Genomic DNA, 24122 nt, shown 5'->3' on the forward strand with positions numbered 1-24122 from the left:
TGCGTGCGGGGCGCCCCGAGCCCGGCGTCCGGGGGGCTCTGGGCCGAGCCCTCGGGGAGGGCCGGGGGTGCCGGGGCGCCGAGGCCGGCCGAGCCCTGCAGGTCGCGCGGGGAACTGCTCGCCGGCCGGTCCTGCGGCGCCGGGCGGGGGGGCCGCGGGGCGCGGGGCGCGGGGATGTGCGCGGCCGAGCTCGCCCGGGCGCAGCGGGAGCAGCCGCGAGTCCCCGCGCGGGAGCTGCCAGAGGCCGCGGTGAGTGCCCGGGGGCGGCTCCCGGGGCGCCCCCACCCCGCCCCCGCCCGCCGCCTGCACCCCGGGGTGCCCTGGGGGCGCACGCACCCGCCGCCCGGCGCCCGGGGGGCTCCTTGGTCGGAGCCGGCAACTTGTCCCGGACCCCGCGGTGAGTCCCGGGCGGGCGGGGGGCGCGGGGGGCGCCCTGGGGCGCGGGGGCGGGGCGCAGGGGGGGCGCGCAGGGGGCAGCCCCTGCCCCGGGGAGGTCCGCGCTGCAACCGCGGGGGCGCCGACCTGGGGGGCGCCCTGGGGCGCGGGGGGGTGCAGGGGGGCGCGCAGGGGGCAGCCCCTGCCCTGGGGAGGTCCGCGCTGCAACCGCAGGGGCGCCGACCTAGGGGGCGCGGGGGGCGCCCTGGGGCGCAGGGGGGGCGCGCAGGGGGTAGCCCCTGCCCCGGGGAGGTCCGCGCTGCAACCGCGGGGGCGCCGACCTGGGGGGCGCGGGGGGCGCAGGGGGGGGCGCTCAGGGGGCAGCCCCTGCCCTGGGGAGGTCCGCGCTGCAACTGCAGGGGCGCCGACCTGGGGTGCGCGGGGGGCGCCCTGGGGCGCAGGGGGGGCGCGCAGGGGGCAGCCCCTGCCCTGGGGAGGTCCGCGCTGCAACCGCGGGGGCGCCCACCTGGGGGGCGCGTGGGGCGCTGGGGATCGCCAGCCGCAGCGCGCACGCCGATTTGGGGGGGTTTTCCTCTTTTTTTTTTTTTTTTTTTTAATGCAAGGTCTGTTTCCATTCGGTCCCTGTCGGATCTCCTCCCGGTTCCGAACTCTCTCGCCACTTTGACTCTCCCCGAGCCGCAAGCGCCGCGCATGACCCCAGGTCTTCCTGGGGCGCCGACCTCCGTGCCCCGCGGGGATGCCCCCTACGCGGGGGCTTCGGTCGTGGGGGGCCTACGGGGATGAAAGTTCCCCGACCCCTGCGTCCCCTCCCGGCAAGCAGGGTGCGGGCAACCCGGCGTTTCCCCCGCCCCCCCCACCCCTCCAGGTGATGCAGGTGGGACCTGACTTGTAGGGGCAGCAGGTGCCGGAGCTGCGGGTCCTCCCCGCCCCCCCTGCCGTGGCTCTCGGTCCCCCTGCAAACCGACATCTCCCCGGTTCCTCCTTGAACTTGCTGCTGTGACTTTCCTTGACCGGCTGCCCTGCATGTGGGAGCCAGGCGGCTGGCCCTCGGGGCCCGCACCCCCACATCCCAGGCCCCCCACCCCGGGGACACCTGCAGATTAATGTCCCCCCCCCCCAAAAAAAAGAAGGAGGTGATGTCTCCTGAGTACCTGGCTTCTCTGCTTCTGCAGCCACAGCCTCCATGCGAACCCGCCTGTCCTGCTTCCTGTGCCTCAGTTTCCATCACGCGCACTGTGTTACTAGGGCACCTCCGGAGACTTGCGGGCATGCCAAAGCGCTGAAGCGCCCTGAAGATGGAAATTGCTTTGGTTTCTAGACTTCCCTTGAACAGAACTGCGGTGCTGTAGGTGCTCTGATTTGACTCTATCAGAAAGTGATGCCTGTGCTCAACCGGTGTTAAGAATTGCTGCTTTCTGTTGCTTTGAAACGCAGTTTCTACCTAAGCAAAAGGAATCGAGTGTTCTTTTGGTGCTGTCGCCCAGCTGAAGTTCACAGATTGCTTGTTGGGTCACATCTCTTAATCCTCTGTCCTCTCCTCTCCTGTGGAAGCGTCTGCTTTTTGGGGTGAGCTTTCCGACCCTGTCTCTAGATTGAGATGCGGTTTATAAACGTGTAGGTGTTTTTTTGGCACATCCTACTTTGATACGGAGCTGTAAGTATCAACTTTATAATGTTTTTGTATTCTTCTGTATAATGACCCCCTCCCCTCCCTTCTCTAAAATGGGCTTGTGTGTAGTCGAGGTGGATATTCCAGTGCCTGGGGCTTGGTGATAGGTTCCATCCTGCTGTTCGAGATTCTGAGCCCCGTTTTCTTGCAAGAACATAGAGAATCCAGCAGAGGTATCTGGACATGAGGGACAAAGTTTACTAGGAAGTTTCACTTGCATCATTTCTGTTTTCGATCGGTGCCGTTCAGAAGCGCTGCTTAGGAGCAGAAGACTACAATTTTGCAGAGCGTTTGCAAGAGAGGCAGGTGGAGAGTGTGCAGGTGATTCCGAGGATAGTCTGTTGGTGCCAGTGAAAGGACTAACAGCTTTAGTTACTGCCTTTTTCCCCCCGTAACAATTTCTGCAGGGATTAGGTGCACAACCATCGAGAGCCCAGCTGCCTCTGTACCCCAATCCCAAGGGTAAGGAGGAGAAGGAAGGAAAGAGTCACCCAGCAAGGAGAAAGCATGCCTGCCTACTAGTTTTCTTGCTAGTTGGAAGCCTGGTGGTGCCAAAGAGCACTTAAATTTAACCCTGTGGCTGCCCTGGTTCCCAGCTCTAGAGGAACCGATTGTTGTTTCTAAGAACTAAAAGGAGAAGTGAATGGTATTCTTTCAGAAATGCTTTTCTCTAGGTTGTCTTCTGAAATATCAGAGCAGGAGGACAAATGCTCCAGACAGGGAACGGTGATTAATATTCAAGATGCTCTTTAGGTCGCTTTTGAATTCTTCTGGGGAAACTGGGAAAATTATTCTTTTTATTATTAATCTCTCCGTGTGGTGTCCAAGTCCTAAATTTGGCCCCATCTTTTCTTTCCCCAATCACCATCCCTATTAAAACTCCAAGGACCACGATCAATGCAATTCCATATCATAACCCCAGGGGCTGTGAGACTAAGCCAACATGAGTTACATAACCATTAAGTAAGACATTTTAACATTCAGGTACATTACATTCCACTTTTATTGAGCAGACACAGTTTTCATGGTCTAATAAAATATTTTTATTTGATAGTCTGTCCTTGGTTATAGCCTCATGTAATCAAGAGAACAGCATGCTTAAGACTTTGTATCCAGAACTCTAAAGTCCAGTTGTGGTTCACTTATTAATAACTCACTGGGGAGATTAAATTCCTAGTTATCAGCAGGATCTCCCAGGCCGTACTTTAAATATAGACCCGATTCCTACTTTGTCCTGTGCCTCAGTTTCCACAAAACAGACTCTCAGGGAATTGTGGGTATTTAACAAAGACCTTTAACTATAAGAGTATTTCTGAGCGGTCACTTCATCTAGGGACTAAATTATACGCTTACTTTGTATCGAGCTGTAAACAGCAAATCTGTTAGTTTACGATGCTCTTTTCTACAGTCAAATGCAGAAAAACTGAAGTCTGAGCTTTGGTGGACGGTCAATAAAGAATCACGAGGCCTCTATGAGAAACATAATGAAATTTAATATTTAGGCGTACACATCCTCGATTTCCCTCCCCTCCCCAAAACTTCTGCAATAAGATCTAAAATAGATTTTATTGTGTGATGATATATTTCAAACAGTGACCAAGTTGTGTTCTTTGTAAAGGACATTTACTAGTTGTGTAGTTGGGCGAATTACCTGAATTTTCTGTGCCCCAGTTTCCTGAAGTATAGAATCAGAATATTAATACCCACCTTACAGAGATTAAATCAATTAGTACATGTAAAGCACTAAGAACTAGTGACTGACATGTGGGAAGTACTCAATAAATGTCAGCTATTAGTAGAAGTATTAATATTAATTTAAATACAAATTAAATACCTGTCTTAACCATCACTACCCTGACCTGCAGTGTAGGATTTTTTTAAATCATGTATATTTTTTTTCTTCAATTACATACACACACACACACACACACACACACACACAAAAACATCGATTAAGGTTAATATCTTTCATCCCTGGGTGTAAACCACTGACTTTTGGTTTAGTGAGTGACCATTTTCAGAATGTTGTCCAACCAGTTAATAGATACCCACATCGGCAGTGGCTGTAATTTTGAACTGTAACGATAAAAGTTGTTTTTAAGACTAAAAATAAACTATCACAAGTATTTGTTCCTTTTTGTTTTTATCTGTATCAATGTTTCAAATTATTGCTTAGTCAAAACCTCAAAGTATTAGTCATTGATTTCTATGCTTGTAAAGCAAGTCACTGGCCAAGATATAAAATTCACCTTTGACGTTGTCCAAAGTTCAGAAGAGTGAGTTTAAAACTTTGCTTTATGATGGTACAGCAATTATTTGCTAATGAACTGCCGAAGGAATCTTATGTGAGTATTTAGCCGAGTCTTCCTCTCTAATTTAGTTTGTATCTTCAGTGATATATGCGGGAAAAAAAAAAAAAAAGATTATGGCTTGTCGTGTCAGATTCATCGGGTCTATCCTCTATGTGTTCAGAATCAAAATTCTGACTTTCAACAACAATAAAAATCTATTTCTATCTAAAAAGAATTAACCTTTTTTTTAAATTTAGCTACATTGAGCATTTAGAAAATTGTACATACATTTTCTTTTCTCCTATTTTTATCTATTTATTAATTTGTTATTATTAGTTATCTAAATACTTTTTTTTTTTTTTTTACAGGTTTTAGGTGATGGGCAGATCAGAAAGTCAGATGGATATAACTGATATCAGCACTCCAAGGCCTAAGAAACAACGATGGACCTCCCTGGAGATCAGTCTCTCCGTCCTTGTCCTGCTCCTTACCATCATCGCCGTGACAATGATCGCACTCTATGCAACCTATGATGGTGAGTTACTCCCATACCTGTGCACACAGACATGCACAAGAGAGTAGAACCTTCATCTTATGCTTTTTTCATCTATCAAAAGAATGTGGTAAGGAGAGCGATGCTTAAAGATGGTGGTATAAAGATTCCTTCATAAGATGGAACTTTGGGACACGTGGGGGGCTCAGTGGTTGAGCATCTGCCTTCGGCTCAGGGTGTGATCCCGGGGTCCTGGGATCGAGCCCCACATCGGGCTCCTTGCGGGGAGCCTGCTTTTCCCTCTCCCTGCCTCTCTCTCCATGTCTCTTATAGATACATAAATAAATAATCTTAAAAAAGTAAAAATAAATTAAAAAAATAAAATGGAACATCAGTATATTGAAACAATTAACTCTGACTAAAGTACAATGTCTTTTATGTTTCAGCTAAGTTATTAATATTAATTGACGAGTATATTTAGCACGCTCATGCTTATTCTGTAAGAATTCTAAGGTGAAATTTTATTTGATTCAAATGTACACAATTTTATGGCCAACTTCAATTAGTGAAATTTGTTGTGTCATTGAAATTCTAAAGGGCTTCACAGGAATCCAAGAGGTCTAATTTGAGTCTTAGAAGTTTTTCACAATAAGGATTAGAAAAGATTGGTTCTTTAATAGGAGAAAAAAAGATTACCAGACTAAAACGACTGATTATTTCAATTTAATAGACCTAGGTCTTAGTGGGTAAAGACGATAAAGTAAATGCATTGTTTTCTTCATAATAAAAAAATTTAAATTTAGAATTTGCCGATTTTATTTCTCTGTGTTTTTTCTGGCTATTGACAATGATATATAATACTCAGGTTTTAGTTTTTGCTTTAAGGAATTGATTATTTAGTTGGCAGTTTTTAAAAGAACAAAAGAGAGGGAGAAATTAGAAAACCAGATCGCAAATATTTATGTATATACCCTTCTTTTTCTAGATGGTATTTGCAAGTCATCAGACTGCATAAAATCAGGTAAGAAGATGGTTTTTAAATTTAATAGTTTTACAAGTAATGTATAACATTGAAAAATCAGATGCTGAAAGGCAACTATCTCTACATTTTCTTTGTTTATACTTCTGTTCATCATACCTCATTATTTATAGTCAAGGAAAATCTAAGAATATTAAAGTAGTAGATCAATTAGCTAGTTTATCCTAAAAAAGAATTCGCTCTTTTCATACCTGGAGTGTATGGTAGGGTGATAGAGAACTATATCTCTAGCGTAGGGAGCTTGCTGTGTAGTTGGAGAAAGAAAATCAACCCATTGAAATAATGAGCATCCTGTCATTATGTTATTTTCTCAACGCAGGTCATCAGGGGGGTAAGAACTAAGAAGGGAGTGAAATGTAGTCTGTAAAGCTAGGAGGAGAAGTGGAGATTTGGGGGAGCCCTCGAAACAGGGCTGGGGTTTGGAAGTAGAGGTACAGAAGAGGGAATTCCATACAGGGTGAAAGAGCAATAGGAGTAAATCCTGTTGTTGAGAAGCAGCGAACAGGTAGGCTTGATAGATAGGGACCCATTACGGAGAGCTTTGAAAATCCACGTTAGCCTTGATGTCCTAAAGAAGGAGCAATGGATATTTTCCAGAACAGACCGTTCAATAAGGCAAAAGCTGAAAGGTGATTCCAGAAATGCTGGGTTGGGTGGGTTGAGTAAGAAGTGATGATCCGGAGAGTGTGGGCAGGTGGGGGCTGCTGCCGTAACACAGGTGTGCGAGGAGCCAGCCCGTGGTGGGGTGAGAGAGCTTAGGTGACAACGTGAACGGGGAACTGGATGGCTCGGTGGAACGCACATGCTAAATGAAGGACATGAATGATTTGGAAATGAGGCCAAATTTTAAAACCTAAGGGACTCAGGAGAATGGTGGCAACACGCACAGAAATAGATGTTAGGAGGTAAGTTTGTTTTAGGGAGAGATGTGATTAATATGGATTAGGGCATGTTGGGTCTGAGCCCGGGGTTACACGCCAGTGGGGATGGACAGCAGATAGACACGGAGTGTACAACGATCTGTCATGCGGTGCATTTAGGATCTGTCCGGGGGAGATACGGGAAGTCGTAGGAGTGTTTGAGCTCCCCAGACGGAGATGAGCTATTAAGGGCCAAACTTAAGACGATGTTGAGAATTAGAGTGCAAGGAAAAGAAAAGCCAGGGAAGGGAACCAAGACAGCGTGTGGAGTTGTAAGATGTCACATCAGTTAGCGTGTGGTGCGAAAAAGAAGAGCATCGTGACCAGGAGAAGAAAGGTGGTCGCTGAGCAGCACCCTGGGATACGGACGAGGTGTCTACCTCTTGTCTCCCTCGGCAGGAGATCGTAAGCCCCCTTTATAATGTTTACGTTTCTTCCAAGAAATAACCTGTCCCTAATGATTTTGAACCACTTGCTATTGGATGGCTTTATCTGGGTTTTTGCTATTCATTGACCTTTGCAAAATAACGATGAGAAAATATCTTGGGATTTTAGGTGATAAAGTCTAATGTTCCAAATGTTTTGCCTTTTGCTTTTTCTGTATTGCTTTTTGATATTTTTAGTGCCGTAGTCATTCTGGATCTCATGCGCCCCGGCAGGACACCTGAGACTTGATGTGGGGGGTGCTGGAGGGAGGCCTGATTGGGACATGGGCCAGTGGCTGCTTGGCGTACTAACAGGGACTTGCCCATCCACGGGCCTTCCCAGAAACAAAAGAAGTTGCTTTATTCCCCCAGGAAATGCACACAGATAGCCTGCCTAGGAGATGGCCTGGGTCCCTGCGCCAGAGTTCGAATGTGCCCAGGCCGTCAGAGTTGCCATCTGCTCCTCCCCCAAACCCTGCCCCACTTTTCTCTTTACCAGCTACCCTTATGCACTCATTCCCTGTCCTGTTTCCAGAAACTCCCAGTCGGTACGTATGGACCTCTACTTGTCTCCAAGTTTCTCTGTCCTAAATACGCTTGATGTGTCTTCTAAGTCTCTATAGTTTCTCTTTCATTCTTTCTCTCCTTCTCACTGTGTTTTTCTCTTTTTCTTTTTTCTTATTTTTTTTGAGGAAATGGAATCCTTTGACTGGGTAGGCATTAAGATCTGGGCAGGTTCCTCGAGTGGCACCGACCCCCAAGAGCAGTGTGATATCTGGAATCTGGAATCTCATATGGGACTTACCGCTTAGGGGTAGGGCTTTGGCTTTTTTGAGTAGTGTCTGGCAAATCTCAATTCATTAAGGCGTATTTAACGTGTATCCTTTCATCGTAGGTCAGAAATCACACCAAATGTAAAACACCTCCTCCCAACACTGTTTCTCTCAGCAGAGACATGGATAGGCTAGAAATAGTGTGGCTGGTACACAAAGTTGCTGAAAAACTCTGTTTTTTTTTTTTTTCTTTTATTCAGCTCTGTTTGTTTACAAGCTGGTAGACTCCTTTGATTATTTATAGTTACTGTTCTTCCTGGGAGAACAAAATTAAGATGAAACTCACTCTTAGGGATACAGTATTCACACCCATGCACACCCATGCAGGCTCACACACCCACAGTCCCCTGCTGGGTCGTAAACCTTTTCTGCCATAGAAGAGAAAACTACTGTTCTCAGAAGTTGTTCCAAATTAACAAAATTCTAGGGGAATTCTTGGACAGGACAAAGTATTAAAGAAAGGGAAGAAGGAGCAGAGTAAATGGCTGGAGAGGAAAAGAAAGATGGGGGGAAAAGGGATGTTGAAAAGGATGCAAGTCTTCTACCGACAATCCTAGATAACGTTAAGAAGACTGGGAGAAAATTCCAACCCAAGCACAGGACGTTCTTGAGGATTGGAAAAGCAGGTATTGATAGACAAGGTGCCCACGTTCCTGTGAAGGCTGGTTCTGACTTAAATCTTTCTCCTGGTGGATGAGGATGCCATGGCTCGTGATCAATAAGCTGCAGGGCTCCTAGAGTCCCAGCTGCCTCAGAGGGCCGCCGTGGACACGACTGGAAACATTGGTTATGACACCCAGGCTTGGGCTGAAATGTCACATCTGAGAGAAACATGCCTAGACTCACATATGGCCAGACATCTTTACGGAGCTCAGGCTGACTTTATGGAGCCAGTAAAGCTCTGGGAAAAACAGCCTGCTACCTTGCCCACAGGATTCCTAGCAGCCTAACCAGCCCTGTAAACTCAATATGAGTGACCTGATGGGAAATCGCTGCAATAGCTCACACACAGACAGTCTACCTGCCTGCTGCTCTCTGGCCCACGCAGAAGGATTACCAGATTTGTTTAAATTACAAACCAGGGAGTCCCTGGCTGGCTCACTTGGTGGGGCATGCGGCTCTTGATCTTGGGCTTCGAGCTCCACATTGGGTGTAGAGTCAACCTAAAATAAATAAATAAATAAATTATAAGCCAGGAAAAAAACCAAAACAAACTCTTTGATCCTTTGAGGTCAAAGGTCAAGTCATACTAAGCCAAAAATGAAATACTGCAGAAGGCCGTGGATCATCTTGAAATGTATCTGGTGTTAGGTACGTTAAAATCTGAGCATCTGTACATTTAAATATTTATAATATACATAAGTGATGTTTATAACATATGCTTAAGGATAATTTGCGTGTATAGGAGACGCAGCAGCATGAAAGATTACACCAAACCTAAAATAAAACAAACACTACTTAACAAATAGCCAGTTAAGGCGGTGTTCAAAACCCTACTATTAAGGCATGAGTAATATTATTCGTCTCTTATTTACCATATAAGATCATCAAAAACACGGAGTTATAGCGCTTGCTTCTGATTTCTCAGACTTCTCCGTGTAAATTTAAATCCTCAAACTGGCTTCCATTGCATCATAACTTTCCCCACTCGGAGGATTTCAAGGAATCACATGGTATAAATCAGGGCTTCTCAGCTTCATCATGTTGACATTTTGGCCTGGATAATTCTTTGTTGGGGGAAGTGGTTGTGTCACACATTTTAGGATGTTTAGTGGCAGCCCTGGCCTTTTAGCCACTAGATGTCTAGAACCGTTCCCCTCCCAACTTGAGGCAACCAAAAAATGTCTCCACATATTGCCATGTCCCCCGTGGGACAGTAGAATCATCTTTAACGAGGTGGCCACTGGCCTGAATGATCTCAAGAGATCATCCAGGGCTTTTCCCTTTGTGGTAGGTGGAACAATGCCTCCCTGAAGGTACCCACTTCCTATCCTGGGATCCAGTGAGTATGTTACCTTATGTGGAAAAAAGAGAGACTTTGCAAATTTGATCTCGAAAGGGGGAGATTATGCTGAATTAATTGGGTGGGCTTATGTAACCTCTAGTGTTCTTTTAATGGGAAGGGAGCAGGGAGGGTTAGAAAGAGAAGGGGATGTGGCCACAGAAGCGTGGGAAGCAGAGGTTGGAGTGAAGCAGCTGCAAGCCAAGGGATGGGAGCAGCCTTGAGAAGCCGGGAGGGGGAGGCAGTGGGTGGCCCTCATAGCATCCAGGAGGAATGCAGCCCTGCCAACCCCTCTAGAACTGTAAGACAGTGAGCCCTGGCAGTTAAGCCATTGGCTTTGGGGCAGTTTGTTAGAGCGGTGAGAGGGAACTAATACACCCTCCATAGTTCCCTATTTTAAGGCTATCTCTGAAGAATTAAAACATGCACATGCATACACACGCAAATAAGTGAGTAAATAAGTAAATAAATAAGTGAATGAATAAGTAAATAAATAAATGAGTAAATAAGTAAATAAATGAAGCTGCTACTTTATTACTACATTGAGGTGTGTCATATGGAGGTATCAGGAAGGAACGTTATACAGATTTATAGAGGAGTATAATAATAGAATACAGGAGAAAAATAGTGGAATATAATATAATAAAATAATGATAGTTAATATTGAATATATATGTGTCTAGCACTGTTGTGAGCAGTTTATATGTATTAACACATTTGATTCTCATAATGATCCCATGAGGTAGGTACCATCATTTTATCTTTTTTTTTTTTTAAGATTTTATTTATTCATTCATGGAAGATAGAGAGAGAGAGAGGCAGAGACCCAGGCAGAGGGAGAAGCAGGCTCCATGTAGGGAGCCTGATGTGGGACTCGATCCCAGAGCCCTGGAGTCACAACCTGAGCCAAAGGCAGATGCTCGACTACTGAGCCACCCAGTGCCCCTCATTCTATGTTATTCTTACAGATGAACAAACTTGGGCTAGGATTCCAACCCAGGCAGCCTGGTTCTGGAACTTACATTCATGACTTCTCCATGTTGCCTGGGGGAGACTAGGACTCTATGAAATTTTTAATACCCTGTGTCCGTACGGATGAAAGCAGATGGCCTCCCCTCTTGCTAGAACCTAATGCTAGAGGCATTAGATGACTGTCAGAGTTGAAATAATTACATCCACACTGAGACGGAGGAGACGAAATCTCTCATCCATCCAGAAACCGGCTATTTTACTGAGAACATTGAGCATCTTCATCTGTGATTTTAGTACACCAAATACAGCCTGGAATTAAGGGGTCTAGAGAAGCAAATACTAACAGTGTTGGCTTAGATGCCCCAGGGGATAGAGAAGCCAAGTCAAGATACACGAGCAATACAATGCACAAGAGAAAGACCGTCTGTACAGTTGTGCGGGTTGTATACTGCATAATTATGGTAGCCCCGAGAGACTGGTTCTTGGAACCTCTCAGAGCTGTTTATTTCCTTTCCTCTTTAATTCTCTACTCACCAGGTAAACCTTTTTCTTTCTCCTACGAGGCAAACTTTTGGTGAGTATTTAATTATTTATAGAAAAAAAAAAAGAAGCATTCCGTTCACTTGGAAGATCTATTCAGCACAGTGAGATAATGTATTCATATTCTGAATATGAACCTTCACATTCCTGATCATGTTTGCGAGGGTCAGATTCTGGTAATGCCCTAGGTGAAGTCTCTTGGCACCTGCTGGCCTTTTCCTGGGTGCTCGCTATTGGCCGTGGTCTCTCCTTTCTTGCCTGTCACCCGCCCAGACAGTCCCCATGAGAAAAATGGCACCACTGGCTCAGCACAGGGCAGACTGCAGACCGGCTCTGGGGGGCCACCAGGCGCGCAGCAGCCCTTCAGAGGGGGAGATGGGGCTATTTCATTATGTAATTAAGATTGAAAAAAATCCTTGGGGCAATAAGGACGCAGCAGGTGTCTTAGTGGCAAGTCAGCTGAACCACACCTTTGTTAATGTAAATGTGGCCTGTGACAGTTGGCTCTGGGCAGCTTTCCCAACACCATTCTCCCGACAGTTGCCTGGCGATACTTGCTTTAAAAATTCTCCGGTTAAACTTAGCATCTGTCAATCAAATCCTTTCCAAGAAGGGAATCAATTAGGTGATAAATACAAACATATGTAACATATTTTTCTTACCTGCTGGGTAGAAGTTAAGCAGGAGTGCGCCGTCGTTTCTCTTTTCCCCTTAATGCATAGTCAAGGCATGGAAAGCATAGATAAATTGAATGAAATGGTCAAAGGGGAAAAAAAAAATAGCAAAGCAGGGTAAGCTCATTTGGAATCCTAAGGTCTGTTTTGCAGCTGTGAAAATTACCTAGAAGTGAAGGTGAGTGGATATAAGTAGTAGCTGAGGCTGGGATGAGGACCCTAGCACCATACTCGGCCACATAGAGTTCTGGTCATCACCAAATCCGTGGGCCAGCAAGGGGCTTTCTGGTAACCCTCTGATAGAATATGAAGATCAAGTTGATAATATTGATCAATTATTTTAAGGGAAATTTAAAAATAGAGAATTAAAAAATCATAAGGGGAAAATTCTCAAACCCTTGAATCCTGAAAGATTTTATTCTCTCCGATCATTTAGAAAAGGAGATACAGTGTAGTGATGGAGTGGGGGAGACTGCTTTTGACCCCACTTTTGACTATCTGAAAACTGGAATATATTCTCTCTACTTCAAACGCCCTCACCTCCTACCCACTAGAGAGGCTCTGATAAAGTAATAACAGTAATAATAGTACTAAGTGTCAGGGAGGGTGTGGGGCCTGGAGCCATCATACACTGTTGGTGTGAATGGAAAATACCTCAGTACATCGCAGGTGACTATTGAAGAATCACTTTGGAAGACATTTGGCCATTTTCATAAAAAGTTAAACACACTCTCCGTGTACGACCTGAGCAATTCCACACCTAGGAAATACCTAGGTATTTCCCGAAGGGAAATGAAGACACGTGTCCTCGTAAGAACTTTTACGTGATTATTCACTACGGCATTATTCGTAATGGGCCAAACATGGAAAGAACCCAAATGTCTATCGACAAGTAAATAAACAAAATGTGGTATAGCCATAAACCGGAATACCATGCAACAGTAAAAATTGGCCACGTGCAACGGTATGCATGAACCTCAAAGACATTATGTTAAGGAGAAGAAGTCAGATGCAGGAACCAGCATATTATATACAATTCAGTTTATAGGAAATTTCCAGAGAAGGCAACATTACAGAGGCAGAAGGAAAAATAGCTATTGCCTGGCGCTGGGAGTGGGGCAGGGATTGCAAGTGGATACAAGGGAGCCTTTTGGGTGGTGCAAGTTTTCTCAAGTTGGATTGTGGTGGTGGTTTTGTACAAACGTATACATTTATTAAAAAGTCTCGGTTGAATTTTATGGTGTGCAAATTGGAATCCAATACAACTGTTGAAAAACAAAACGGAACAACCCCGCCCCCCGTCCCTTTTTTTTCATCTCCCCAGTGTCCACCTAGAAGTCATTATATTTTGATCTTCTGATTGCTATTAAATGCTGAGTCCCATTTCTGCAATTCAAAATAATTATGTGTCATTTTCAGTCCTGCCCAATCTTCACTGAATAACTCGAGCTTCTCCATTTGAGCAAGTGTCTATTCTTGGATTTTCTGAGGGTGATGTTGATGAAAGTCTTTGGAAACAGAAAATCAAGTAGGAAGTTAAAATTACTTGGGAATCGGACGTTGGAAGCGTTGTTTGCAGGTGCTGGGGTTTCACTGTCAGAGGGAGGCAGAGATGCATGTGGTATCGGAGGGCTCGGTGGACCAGCCATTATCGAAAGGAAGTCAGACTAAGGTCTCTACCGCAGAGCAGTTGGCATGGACAGTCCTGCTTTTGGAGGAAGGTGTTGGTTCTATGTATGGGTTCTGTGAAATGTTTCCCCTTTCACCTTGACTGCTAGTGAGAGTCAAATTTGTTTTTACCCTGTAATTATAGGACCTCTCTGTATGCCTTTTGGCCCATTAGGATTATTCCTATTGTCCTTTTTCTTTCTCATTCAATGTATAAGAGTTAATTTATGTGGCCTTATAAGGCCACTTTGAATTCATTTCAATAGGTTAGCAATTGGATGACTAGAATATAGACAAATTCCAGCAGCAGATACGTGTAGAAGAAAGGCTTGTTACGTGGTAAGCTTTATTTCAAAGAGATACAAGTGTTATGAATAATTAAGGCCCAATCTTTTGAAAGACTACTGCTTCTTTTTCCACCAAGCCAACATAGCATGGGGGAGCTAGGCTGCAAGGTTTGGCCACATCCTGTGTTGTTAGCGTGTGATCTTAATTAAGTCAGTTTAGCTTCCTGCATTTTATTTTCCTTATCTACAAAATTGGAGTTATAGCGTCTCATTTTACAGAGAAACAGCAAAGACTAATGACAGCCCATTTCACATGACACATCCTTCAGGGAGATGCCCCGTAGGTATAATGCACAGATATATTCCATTTAATGTGTTTTCTCCTGCAACTTACAGATGCACTGTTTAAAGCTACTTATTGAGAATCAAAAAGCAGTCAATATATTTTTAGAGATGAAAGCGTGGGTCAGAAGGGGGGGGGGAAGGAGACACGGCAAGAGAGTAGCACATGCTGTGTATCCTCAGGTAAAATTTGTCACCCCTTATTAACATTTTCCTTGACTTTTGTGCTCTATCTTAGCACGGGGGATGACAGGTCAGCCTGTGAAGAAATTAAAATGAGGACAATCAGAAATGGGCACTTAGACCCATGTTTGCTATAAAGCAAAACCTAGCCGCAGGTACGCTGATTTGAATACATGGTTACGCTATGCTTGCCCTTGCACATCCTCACCCTTAGCCTTTCCCTCACCGCTGTTCGACCCCTAAAAGTAAATAAGCCAGAGACCTGCGGCAATAGGACAATAACTAGACCCTTGCTGCCCAAAGTCTGGTCTAAGACCAACAGCATCAGCATCAGCGTCAGCTGGGAAACTTGAAAATCAAGTGCACATTCTCAGACCCCACCTCAGATCTACTGAATCTGCAGCTGCAATGTTAGCAGAGTCCCCAGGAGAATAGTGTGCACAGTAAAGTCTGAGAAGTGCTGAAGAGTAGTGATTCCCAACTGTGGCTGCTTATTAGGATAATTTGGGAAGATTTTTAAAATATACCCATGCCAAACCATCTCTCCTCCCTGACACACAAAAGTTCCTGTTCCTTCAGTGGAATGGTCTCTGTGAGGTGTCGGGAAGAAAAACATGTTAAGTAAATCAGTTGACATTAGGTCCATGAGAATGACATGGATTAGGTCCATGAAAATGACATGGATGTTTGCATTTTTTTTTAAAAGAAACTGTATGTTTTCCAGCGAATTGCTTTAACAGGTACAATGTCAGGCTGTGCCACCCAGTAAAAACTAAGTAAGACTGGGTGAGGCACGGGTCTGTTTGTCTGCTCGTAATGGAGCAGCTGAACCTGGAATGCCCTCCTGAATTTCCCAGGAATAATGTGGGCATGAATGTTTTCATAGAGACTTCAGGGCCACTTCTTTCCTCATCCAGTCATTCATTTACTCATTCATCTCTCCATTCATTTATTGATTTTTTTCCCCCCAAAACACTGAGTGAGCACCTTCTAACTGTTAGACATTTGTCTAGACACCCAGGAACATGCACTCAGGTATCCCCTTGTCCTTAGGAAAGTGGTAAGCCAGTCAACATGAGAGACCAAGAAACAAAGTTACTGTATGGATTGGGTAAGTGCTATGACAGAGACGGACAGAATGCGCCATAGGCTGTCTGAGAAAGGAGCACCTGAGCCAGACCGGTCATGGGAATGGGCAGGTAGAGTGATGGTAATGGGCCAGGAAAGCATTCTCGAGGGGAAACATCACCCACTACATTCTGAAGGGACGGTCAAAGATTGCCAGACCAGTGGAGCAGAGAGTAGCATGTACATGGGCTAGATGGAACACGCCAGTGAGGGCTTGGTGAGCTTAGGACCTGCACGTGGTTTGTGATGGCTGGAGGATGCACCTGGCTAGTAAGTCATGATACTGGAAAAGCAAATGGGGGCTGGGTCATGTACTATATGGGTTGTAATTTCTCCTGAAGTCTACAGGAAATAAATAGATACATTACAGGGAGAATCTGAAGGATTTGAAGCAGAGGTGTAGCGTTCTCAAGCTTGCCTGCTATCCAGCTCACACCTGGTAAAGTGGAGGCAAAGACTTACCCATACGAGGGAATAATATTTCCATGTCCCAAATGTGTGCGTATGTTGTGGGGGGAGCCTGGCAAGACGGAGGAACTTAGGGAATAGCTGTAGGGCTAAGCCATAGAGGGTGTGCATGGGGAAGTGAAAGCAAGGTTGGGAAGGGGAAGTGTTGAGCGTTGGCAAAGAGATAAGCAGGAGTCGGATCTCATAGTGCATGTTAAAGTGTTTGGACCTTCTACTTAATAGCATCAAGAAGTTACAGAAGGAAGGGTTTTAAATGAAGCATGACTTGGTCAGAACCATTGGGAAGGATCACTGGCTATAACTAAAGAATGACTGTGGGCAGGAAATTAGGCCCCTGCCCACTCATCTGGATGAGAACGAATGGTTGCCTGGGTGTGAATGATCACAAAGTGGAGAGAATGAATAGATTTTCACATGCAGTAAAAAAGTCCCCTTTGAGACGGTGTAGATTTTAAGATACTCATGAGTCTCCCATGTGGCAAAATTAGGGTTGGATATAAGGATTCAGGAATCATCAGCATATGGACGATGTGGTTGAGCTTTACCAGGAAGGAGATGAAGATTTCCAAAAGAGATGGAGGAGGAGTCGGAGGAGGAGTCGGAGTCAAGGAGGTAGAAAGGAAAACCAGTGCAGTGTAAAATCACCAAAGCAAAAGGAAGAGAGTATGTTAAAAATTAGATTGCTGGAGTTAAGTGCAGCTGAGTGGTTGATAAGATAAGAAATGAAAGCAGAGAGAAGTTGAAGTTTCAGGTAGAAGGTGGAAAAATTGGTAAGTCTTGTTCATGGGGACACACAAGAGGATATATCCAGGGGAAAGATAGCAGGACTCCTCTTAGACAGAGGAGGGCCCCTCTTCCTCTCTCACCCGGGGGAAGGAGGCAACGATGGTCTGGATGCAAATACATGTGGAGGCTGGGAAGGATAGGGAGGTGTGCTGCTCATCACCCAGTTACCTCACTTTTCACTGTAAAGTAAAAAGCAAAATCTGCCGTTGGGGCTGAGCTGGCGGAGAAAGCAAGAATGTCGAAGGCTGGAAATGGGGGGTGTGTAGAGGGGAAGAAGGCTCACCGGGGCCATGTGTGTGGCGAGGTTGTGCTGAAACTGAAGGCCGTTATTTGAACTGGTGTTAAACCAGGCAGTTATGGGATTTTCCCAGCATCGCCAATAACTTCTTCAACAGATACTTGTTGAGCGCTACTCTAGTCGCTGAGGATGTAGAAGTAACACAAAGTCCCTGCTCACTAGATAAAAAACAGAGACGGTCAATTAAAAAGGAAACAGTCAATCAATCAATATATAAAATACATTATTAAGTATCTTAGCCTAGAGTTGAGAAAGGAGGGCAGCTGGATGGACTCAGCATAGATATATTTGCAGGGGGTAAGGGAATGAAATACTTCGATGAGATGATGGTTTAAATGATGGCACTATACAGTGTAGGCTGGATAGAGAAAAAAGACAAAGGGAAAATAGAGTAGGCGTGGGGTGAGACTTCTCAGGGAAGTTCAAGGGCAGGGATAGAGGAAATAAAGAAAGGAGAACACTTGTAAGGATCAGAAGGTCAGAGCACAGGTTACTCAAGTTGAAGATTTCAAAGGTAGAACTGTTCTGGGTGATGGTAACATCCGGATGTTACTATAAAATGCATGGACTGATGGAGAGTGGAGCTGAAGGTCATGACAGTTCAGAAGGTTAGGGAATTCTTTTTTTTTTTTTTTTTAAGATTTTTATTTATTTATTCATGAGAGACAGAGAGGCAGAGAGAGAAGCAGGCTCCCCATAGGGAGGGAGTCCCAATGCGGGACTCAATCTTGGGATCTTGAGATCATGACCTGAGCCAAAGACAGATGCTCAACCACTGAGCCATCCAGGTGCCCCAGAAGTTAAGAAATTCTAAAGCGGAAGAGGAGCAGAGGCGGTTTCCATAGTCTCTGATGTTACCTGGGAAGATGGTGGAACTTTCAGGGAGGGGAAGACTGAGCGAAGCGTCTGTCTTTACCAAACAGAGATGAATGTCTGGAAAATGAAAGAAATGAGGTAATTGTGGTTGGAATGGTCAACGGGCCGAAGCCTAAATAAACACAGTGGACAGTAATGATTTGGATGCTTCTAGGAATGATAATAGAAGGCTAGTTCTGCCTTTGGGTGTCTCGAAATGCTAGAGGGCCAGGGAGCTTCAGGAGGGGGGGTTCTGGTTAAAGCAGAGAGCTGGTGGCGAAACACTGAAATACCTCCCTTCATACTAGTTATTACACAAGTACTTAAAATGCTCTTCTGACCCTGTTTCGTCTCACATCCCAGACCCACACCTTTCCTAGTCCAGAGAAAAGTCTGCAGGAGATACCCTTCTGAATACAGGTAAATGCTGACAAGAGTAAGACTCTAGAGTCTTCGGAGGGGCCGCCTAACCTAGAAACTAGTTCACACCGGTGAGGGCTTTTGGCTCACGTGTTGTCATATGTAATCGTATAATTCAGGGGAGTAAGTAGCAACCAGCAAGAGGAAATGGTCTGGCCTGGTGTTGTCCAGCTCCATTTGATAGAATTACTAAGGAATTCGTTTTTACTTAGCTTTTCACTCAGAGAGAATCGGTGACTTCTTACCTTAAAACAAAATATTTGTTTAAACATCTCTTAGAGGCGCGATCTTCCTACAAAATTCAAGGAGAAAACCCAGAACTGTCACATTTTAAATATCAAAATCTCTTTATAAATTTTTATTTATTTATCTAAAGACGTCATAGGTAAGTAATCCCTACACCTGACTTGGGGATCAAACTTACAACCGTGAGATCAAGAGTCGCCTTCTCTACCGAATGAGCTGGTCAGATACCCCAACACCTTTCTTAAAAACTTCAGTCCAGAGGAATCTAACGGTCGTGGGACCTTAGCTGGGAAGCTAAAAAATAAAAAAAAGGGGATTCAGTCCGCAGTACAGACTAGATCATTGAGAAGTCAAATCAAAATCAATTAGCAGCCGTGCATCTGTTTCTCTGCGCTTGATGCTTAAAGCAGAAACAAGCAAACCAACTATAAAATGATGGATATGCCCCAAACCCTATATTTAAATAGTTTCTTTTGTTAATCAAGGCTTTCCTGAACTTCAAAGAAATTCTTATTTAAAGAACTCCCAAATCATTAAAGACTTATAATAAGATGTGCTCGAGGATGCAATAGTTACTTGAAAATACTTCCAGAAAAGGAAGATTTTGTTAAATCCATGGGCTTGATTTTCTGGTGTGATGAAATTACCTGAGTGAAATTAAGACGTTTGGATACGTCTGCTAGTCTGAAGCCAGATGAATTCATTATCCCTAAACATGTGTATGTAGCAATTAATGATTTCACTAACTTAGAAGCCAAGGAGCAAAATATTAATAATTGTATTTGTTCAGAGACATAATGTGATTATATTTGAGTGGATCAAGTAAAGGAAGTAATATAGCAAAAGTCATTAACTGAATGGAAAATTTCTCAAAGCACTATCTATACTGTCCCGTAGCAAGGATATAACAGTATGTCAAGAAGAAATGGCACAAGTGATACCTTGAAAGTCCCCATAAACTCATATCCATGCAAATATGAATCTTTTATTTATTTTTTTTGCTTTTTATATTTTTTAAAGATTTTATTTATTTATTCATGAGAGAGGCAGAGACACAGGCAGAGGGAGAAGCGGGTTCCCTGCGGGGAGCCCGATGTAGGACTCGATCCCGGGTCCCGGGGTCACGCCCTTAGCCGAAGGCAGACGCTCAGCCACTGAGCTACCAGGCGTCCCAATATTAATCTTTTAAAAAAATGGAATATAAGATAGTAGAAATAGATGCCATGAAACTTGGCATGATCTATGTTAACTACGGTTGTCAAAATTAACACCAAGAAGTAAAAAGATTTGCAAAGGTGACAAGCTGTTTGGGTTCCATGCAGGCTGAGGCCCTCATGAAGGCCACGGTCAGTGGCTCTGGCTCCAAGTCTCATGTCTCGTGAGCTCCTAACGTGTGTATGTGGTGGGGGGGTGGGAACCTCACTCTCAGCTCATTCCCTGCTTCTGGAAATGGAGTTTCTGCTTCTCCTTTCCTGTCTTCTGGGACTGAAATGTGGCCTAGCTCTTGACTTCATTACCTTTTGCCAGAACTTGCAGAACTTTCTTGGATCAACACGCTGCTGGTTAGGGCTCCTTTGTCACACACCTGGCTGTGGGGTCTCATCCCTCCGTTGCTCTTAGCTGGAAACTTCCCCATTGCTGACCCTTATAGTCTCTCTAAAACAGCATCCATCCCACTGGACCGGCTCAGGCTGCTTTTACCTGAGCCCAGGTTATGTACATGACAAACATTTTACATGAAAGAAAGATGTTTCTTCATTTACCGAGGGAGGGATGGCTCACTCATTTTGTACGTCAACACAGGAAGCCAAGGATCCGCCATTTCCATCACCCGTCAATTACCACACCTATTGATTTTAAAAACTTAGAGGGAGGAATCAGGTGTTGGTCTTGTTTTATTTAATACGAGGAAATCTAATTTATGTGTAAAAAGTAAAAAAAAAAAAATTTTTTTTCAGATCTTGCCTACCTGGCTTTCAATGAACACTAAAAGTGGTTTTTTTGTTTTGTTTTGTTTTTTACTTCAAGCTTAGTAACAGAAAAAAGAAGCCGACATCAAAATGTTTTAGGATGCTGATAGAGTACATGTGTGCTTTTCAAAGCTTTTAAATAACAGATGGTGATAATTTACTATGAGAAGGCTCACTTAATTGAGAAGGATGTCCGTTATTGGAATGTCCGTTATTGGAATGTCCGTCATTGACTCATCGTACAAAGAGTTGGGATTAGATCCCTTGCTCTGGGTGGGGGAGCATACCTACAATTATTACTGCTTTTATAATCTGTGGAATGTACTTTGAGTCATTTCTCAGGAATTGCACGTCTCCTACCTCTAACTCTAGTCATTGTCGGTGATCCGATCCACCTCTCCCCTAACTACAGTCATCTGAAGTGATGTGATGTATGGAACATGGAGGAGGTCAGCCAGCAGCTGAACTTCTATAGTCCACAAGGTCTCTGGATTCATGCAGAAGATCCATCCAAGCTAGAGCTCTTGAAAGCATAAGCCAGTTTGGCAGGACGTGTGTCCAAGAGATGCTGTAGGACTTGGTGACCAGCCGTAGAGATAGAAAATAAAGGAAAGCTGTCTCCGTGACACCCAGGGATGAGGACTTACAGGACTAGGCTGGCTGTTTCCTGCAGCCTCAGCAAGAGTAAATCCTCTTTCCCATGATCATATCCCTACCCTTCACCGGCCAAGGTGACAAAGGCTAAGCCCCTGCCAAGTAGTTCTCACCCGTCTGCTTCCATCAAAGACAGGCAGGGCTCCTCCTGGGGTGCTGAAGCTTTGGGAATGTAGCTCTTCATCCTTTATCCATTCTGCATCCTGCCTTCAGAGGTTGACCTACCTATTCACACCCACAGCCTCTTACAGTCCTGCCCTCTTTTGTCAAGGCCGTCACTCACCTTCTCAACTGGGAACACAGCCTGGTACCTGACTCAGATATTTGTTGAATGGCCAATGAAGGAATGAATGAAATGCTCTTCTCTCCACCTTTGCCTAGCTAATTCTTCCTTCCCTCCCAGCACTCCCTCTACACCCATAACTCACATCTCACCTGTGGTTAGTCGTCTCGTGTCTAGTCTTGCCCCATATAATAAAAGCTCTGACTCTTTTTGTCTTAGTTATCGTTGTTTATAGCAGCTAGTGTGGTGCAGGGCACATAGTAAGTTGTCCATACGTATGGGTTGAATAAATAAATTATTCTCTTAGATTTACTCTCGTGTTCCTTGTCTTGAGGTTCACGAAACCACTGCTTAGTCTAGGCCGAGTGGTTTGTTAGGGCACCTGATACACAAATATGGCAGCAAAGAAGTGTCCTCATGGTGGCTTTGTCCTGCCTATGGAAGTGAGATTTCTTGGCTCTGTGTCTGTCTAGGGAGGGTCCTAAGTTCAGCTCTTCTCTGTCTCATCTGTCTCTGCTGGCAGCGGAGGAAGTCACTTGGTTCCCAGTTGTTTCATTTACGTTGTTAATTCTACCCTCCTAAGCTTAGAATCAGGTCAGCAAGGAAACAGTTTCTGGAGGTATTTCTCTCTCCTGCTCTTTTCCTGTCTCATGGAGAATGGTCAAATCATTTCCTACCCAGGTAAGCATTTCCAGGTCTCAAGGACCTACATTACCACTAGTGGGGCGCTTCCTGTCCGCCTCTGGCTCTCTGGGAGCTCCATCCCTCTCCATAACCCATTTCCCCTCTCGTCCCCAGTGCATTTGTTCTCTGGGGTGACCCGCATTAGCTAAGCGTTGCTGTTTTTCACCTGCCTTGTCTTCAGGCTCCCTATTCCTGGTTGCTTCATTCACAGCGTGCTCATTCCCGTTCCCGGCCAGCTCACCCGTGCAAGCAGAGGCACGCGGAAACGCTGCACGGGACTCCTTGGCTGAGGTTACCCACAAAATTGGAGCTTTCCTCGTCCCTGGGATACTGGCTGAGTTTAGCAATTCGAAAATGAGAAGCTAGCGTGTCTAGATGACAGTTACATTAGGGGAGTTCGCTTACCTTAGGCCAGAAACAGTCTTGTTTCAGAGGAAAACCTGCAGGCTTGGTGAGGGCAGGGAGTATTCACCTGTGTATTCACCTGTGTATTCAGTTCCGAACAGTGTCCGATACGTAAGGGTACTCGAAAATATTTGTTAAAATGAAATGAAAAGTGTTGGAGTCTCCATGCTCCACAAGAAGAAATTTCTTTCTTTTTCTTTCTTTCTTTCTTTCTTTCTTTCTTTCTTTCTTTCTTTCTTTCTTTCTTTTTCTTTCTTTCTCTCTCTCTTTCTCTCTCTCTCTTTCTTTCTTTCTTCTTTTCTTTCTTTTTCTTTTCTTCTTTTTTTTTTTTTTGAGAAAGCCAATGACTTAGCATAATCCTCTGTGTCTTAGGTAATATAAAAGAGCTATTTATTCCTTAAAAAATATAAACATGTGGAGGCAAACCTGACCTCGTGTCAACTAAATGCTTATTTCGTTATACCTACTGAACGGAAGAGCGCTCACTAGAGAAGAGCTGTCTTACCGATTTTGACTTCGGTATTCTAAAAGCACTGATAACCCAGCTTATCTCCCTGCTGTGATCTTTTCGTACCACTCTCTAACTAAACATGATGCAAAGGCAAAATGTTTTGAGTTATTCTCAGTAGTTACCTATTATTGAAGTTGCTCTGATCATTTTTGTACAGTAACATGATCTGAAATAACAAAAAGTTTAAGTAGGAGAAGCATGGGTAGGTCAGCTCATTGCTTCGGAGGGGGTGGTGGTTCTGAGGGCACAACGGAGGCTTTTTCATCACCTACAATCTCTTTCCTCACAAAGGAGTATTTTTATTCATTAACATTATGATCAACACACAGCCATGATAACTTATTTTTAAGCGATATATTGTATTTAAATTGCAGTAGATTGTCTAATAGCTTTTTGCTAGCAAAGAATCTTTTAGGATTCAAAATGCAAATTGGACCTGGAAAAGAAAAATTATTTTTAGACCTATGGCACTTTAACTGTAACACAGTTTCAGGGCTTTCAGTTATTAACAGAATGTTTTGGGTTGTGAGTTTTGGAGGAATCCCTGTTGGAAAAGTATTGACTGTCCGCTCTTGGCTGTGAGCCATTCATTTAAATGGGCTATAAGACAAGGCTGAAGAATTTCACTAATTTGGGGAGAGCCAAATAAGGATTATTATTGGGGGTCCATAAGACTTGAG

The 24122-nt window shown here is 44.6% G+C and overlaps 1 protein-coding gene across 6 annotated transcripts in view; it reads left to right on the top strand.

The window, feature by feature from the left end:
* MME (membrane metalloendopeptidase) overlaps window positions 1-24122 on the top strand; it is a 137339-nt gene that overhangs the window by 40949 nt on the left and 72268 nt on the right. For 3 of the 6 annotated variants that reach the window (XM_041733930.1, XM_041733928.1, XM_041733926.1), the window contains 2 exons: window positions 4725-4891; window positions 5835-5870. In XM_041733930.1, coding sequence (XP_041589864.1) covers window positions 4735-4891; window positions 5835-5870 — 193 coding nt within the window. In that variant the 5' untranslated portion in view covers window positions 4725-4734. The other 3 variants (XM_041733927.1, XM_041733929.1, XM_041733925.1) reach the window with 3 other exon arrangements.

Source organism: Vulpes lagopus, chromosome 19, assembly GCF_018345385.1.
Source record: "Vulpes lagopus strain Blue_001 chromosome 19, ASM1834538v1, whole genome shotgun sequence".
NCBI classification, from domain to species: Eukaryota; Metazoa; Chordata; class Mammalia; order Carnivora; family Canidae; genus Vulpes; species Vulpes lagopus.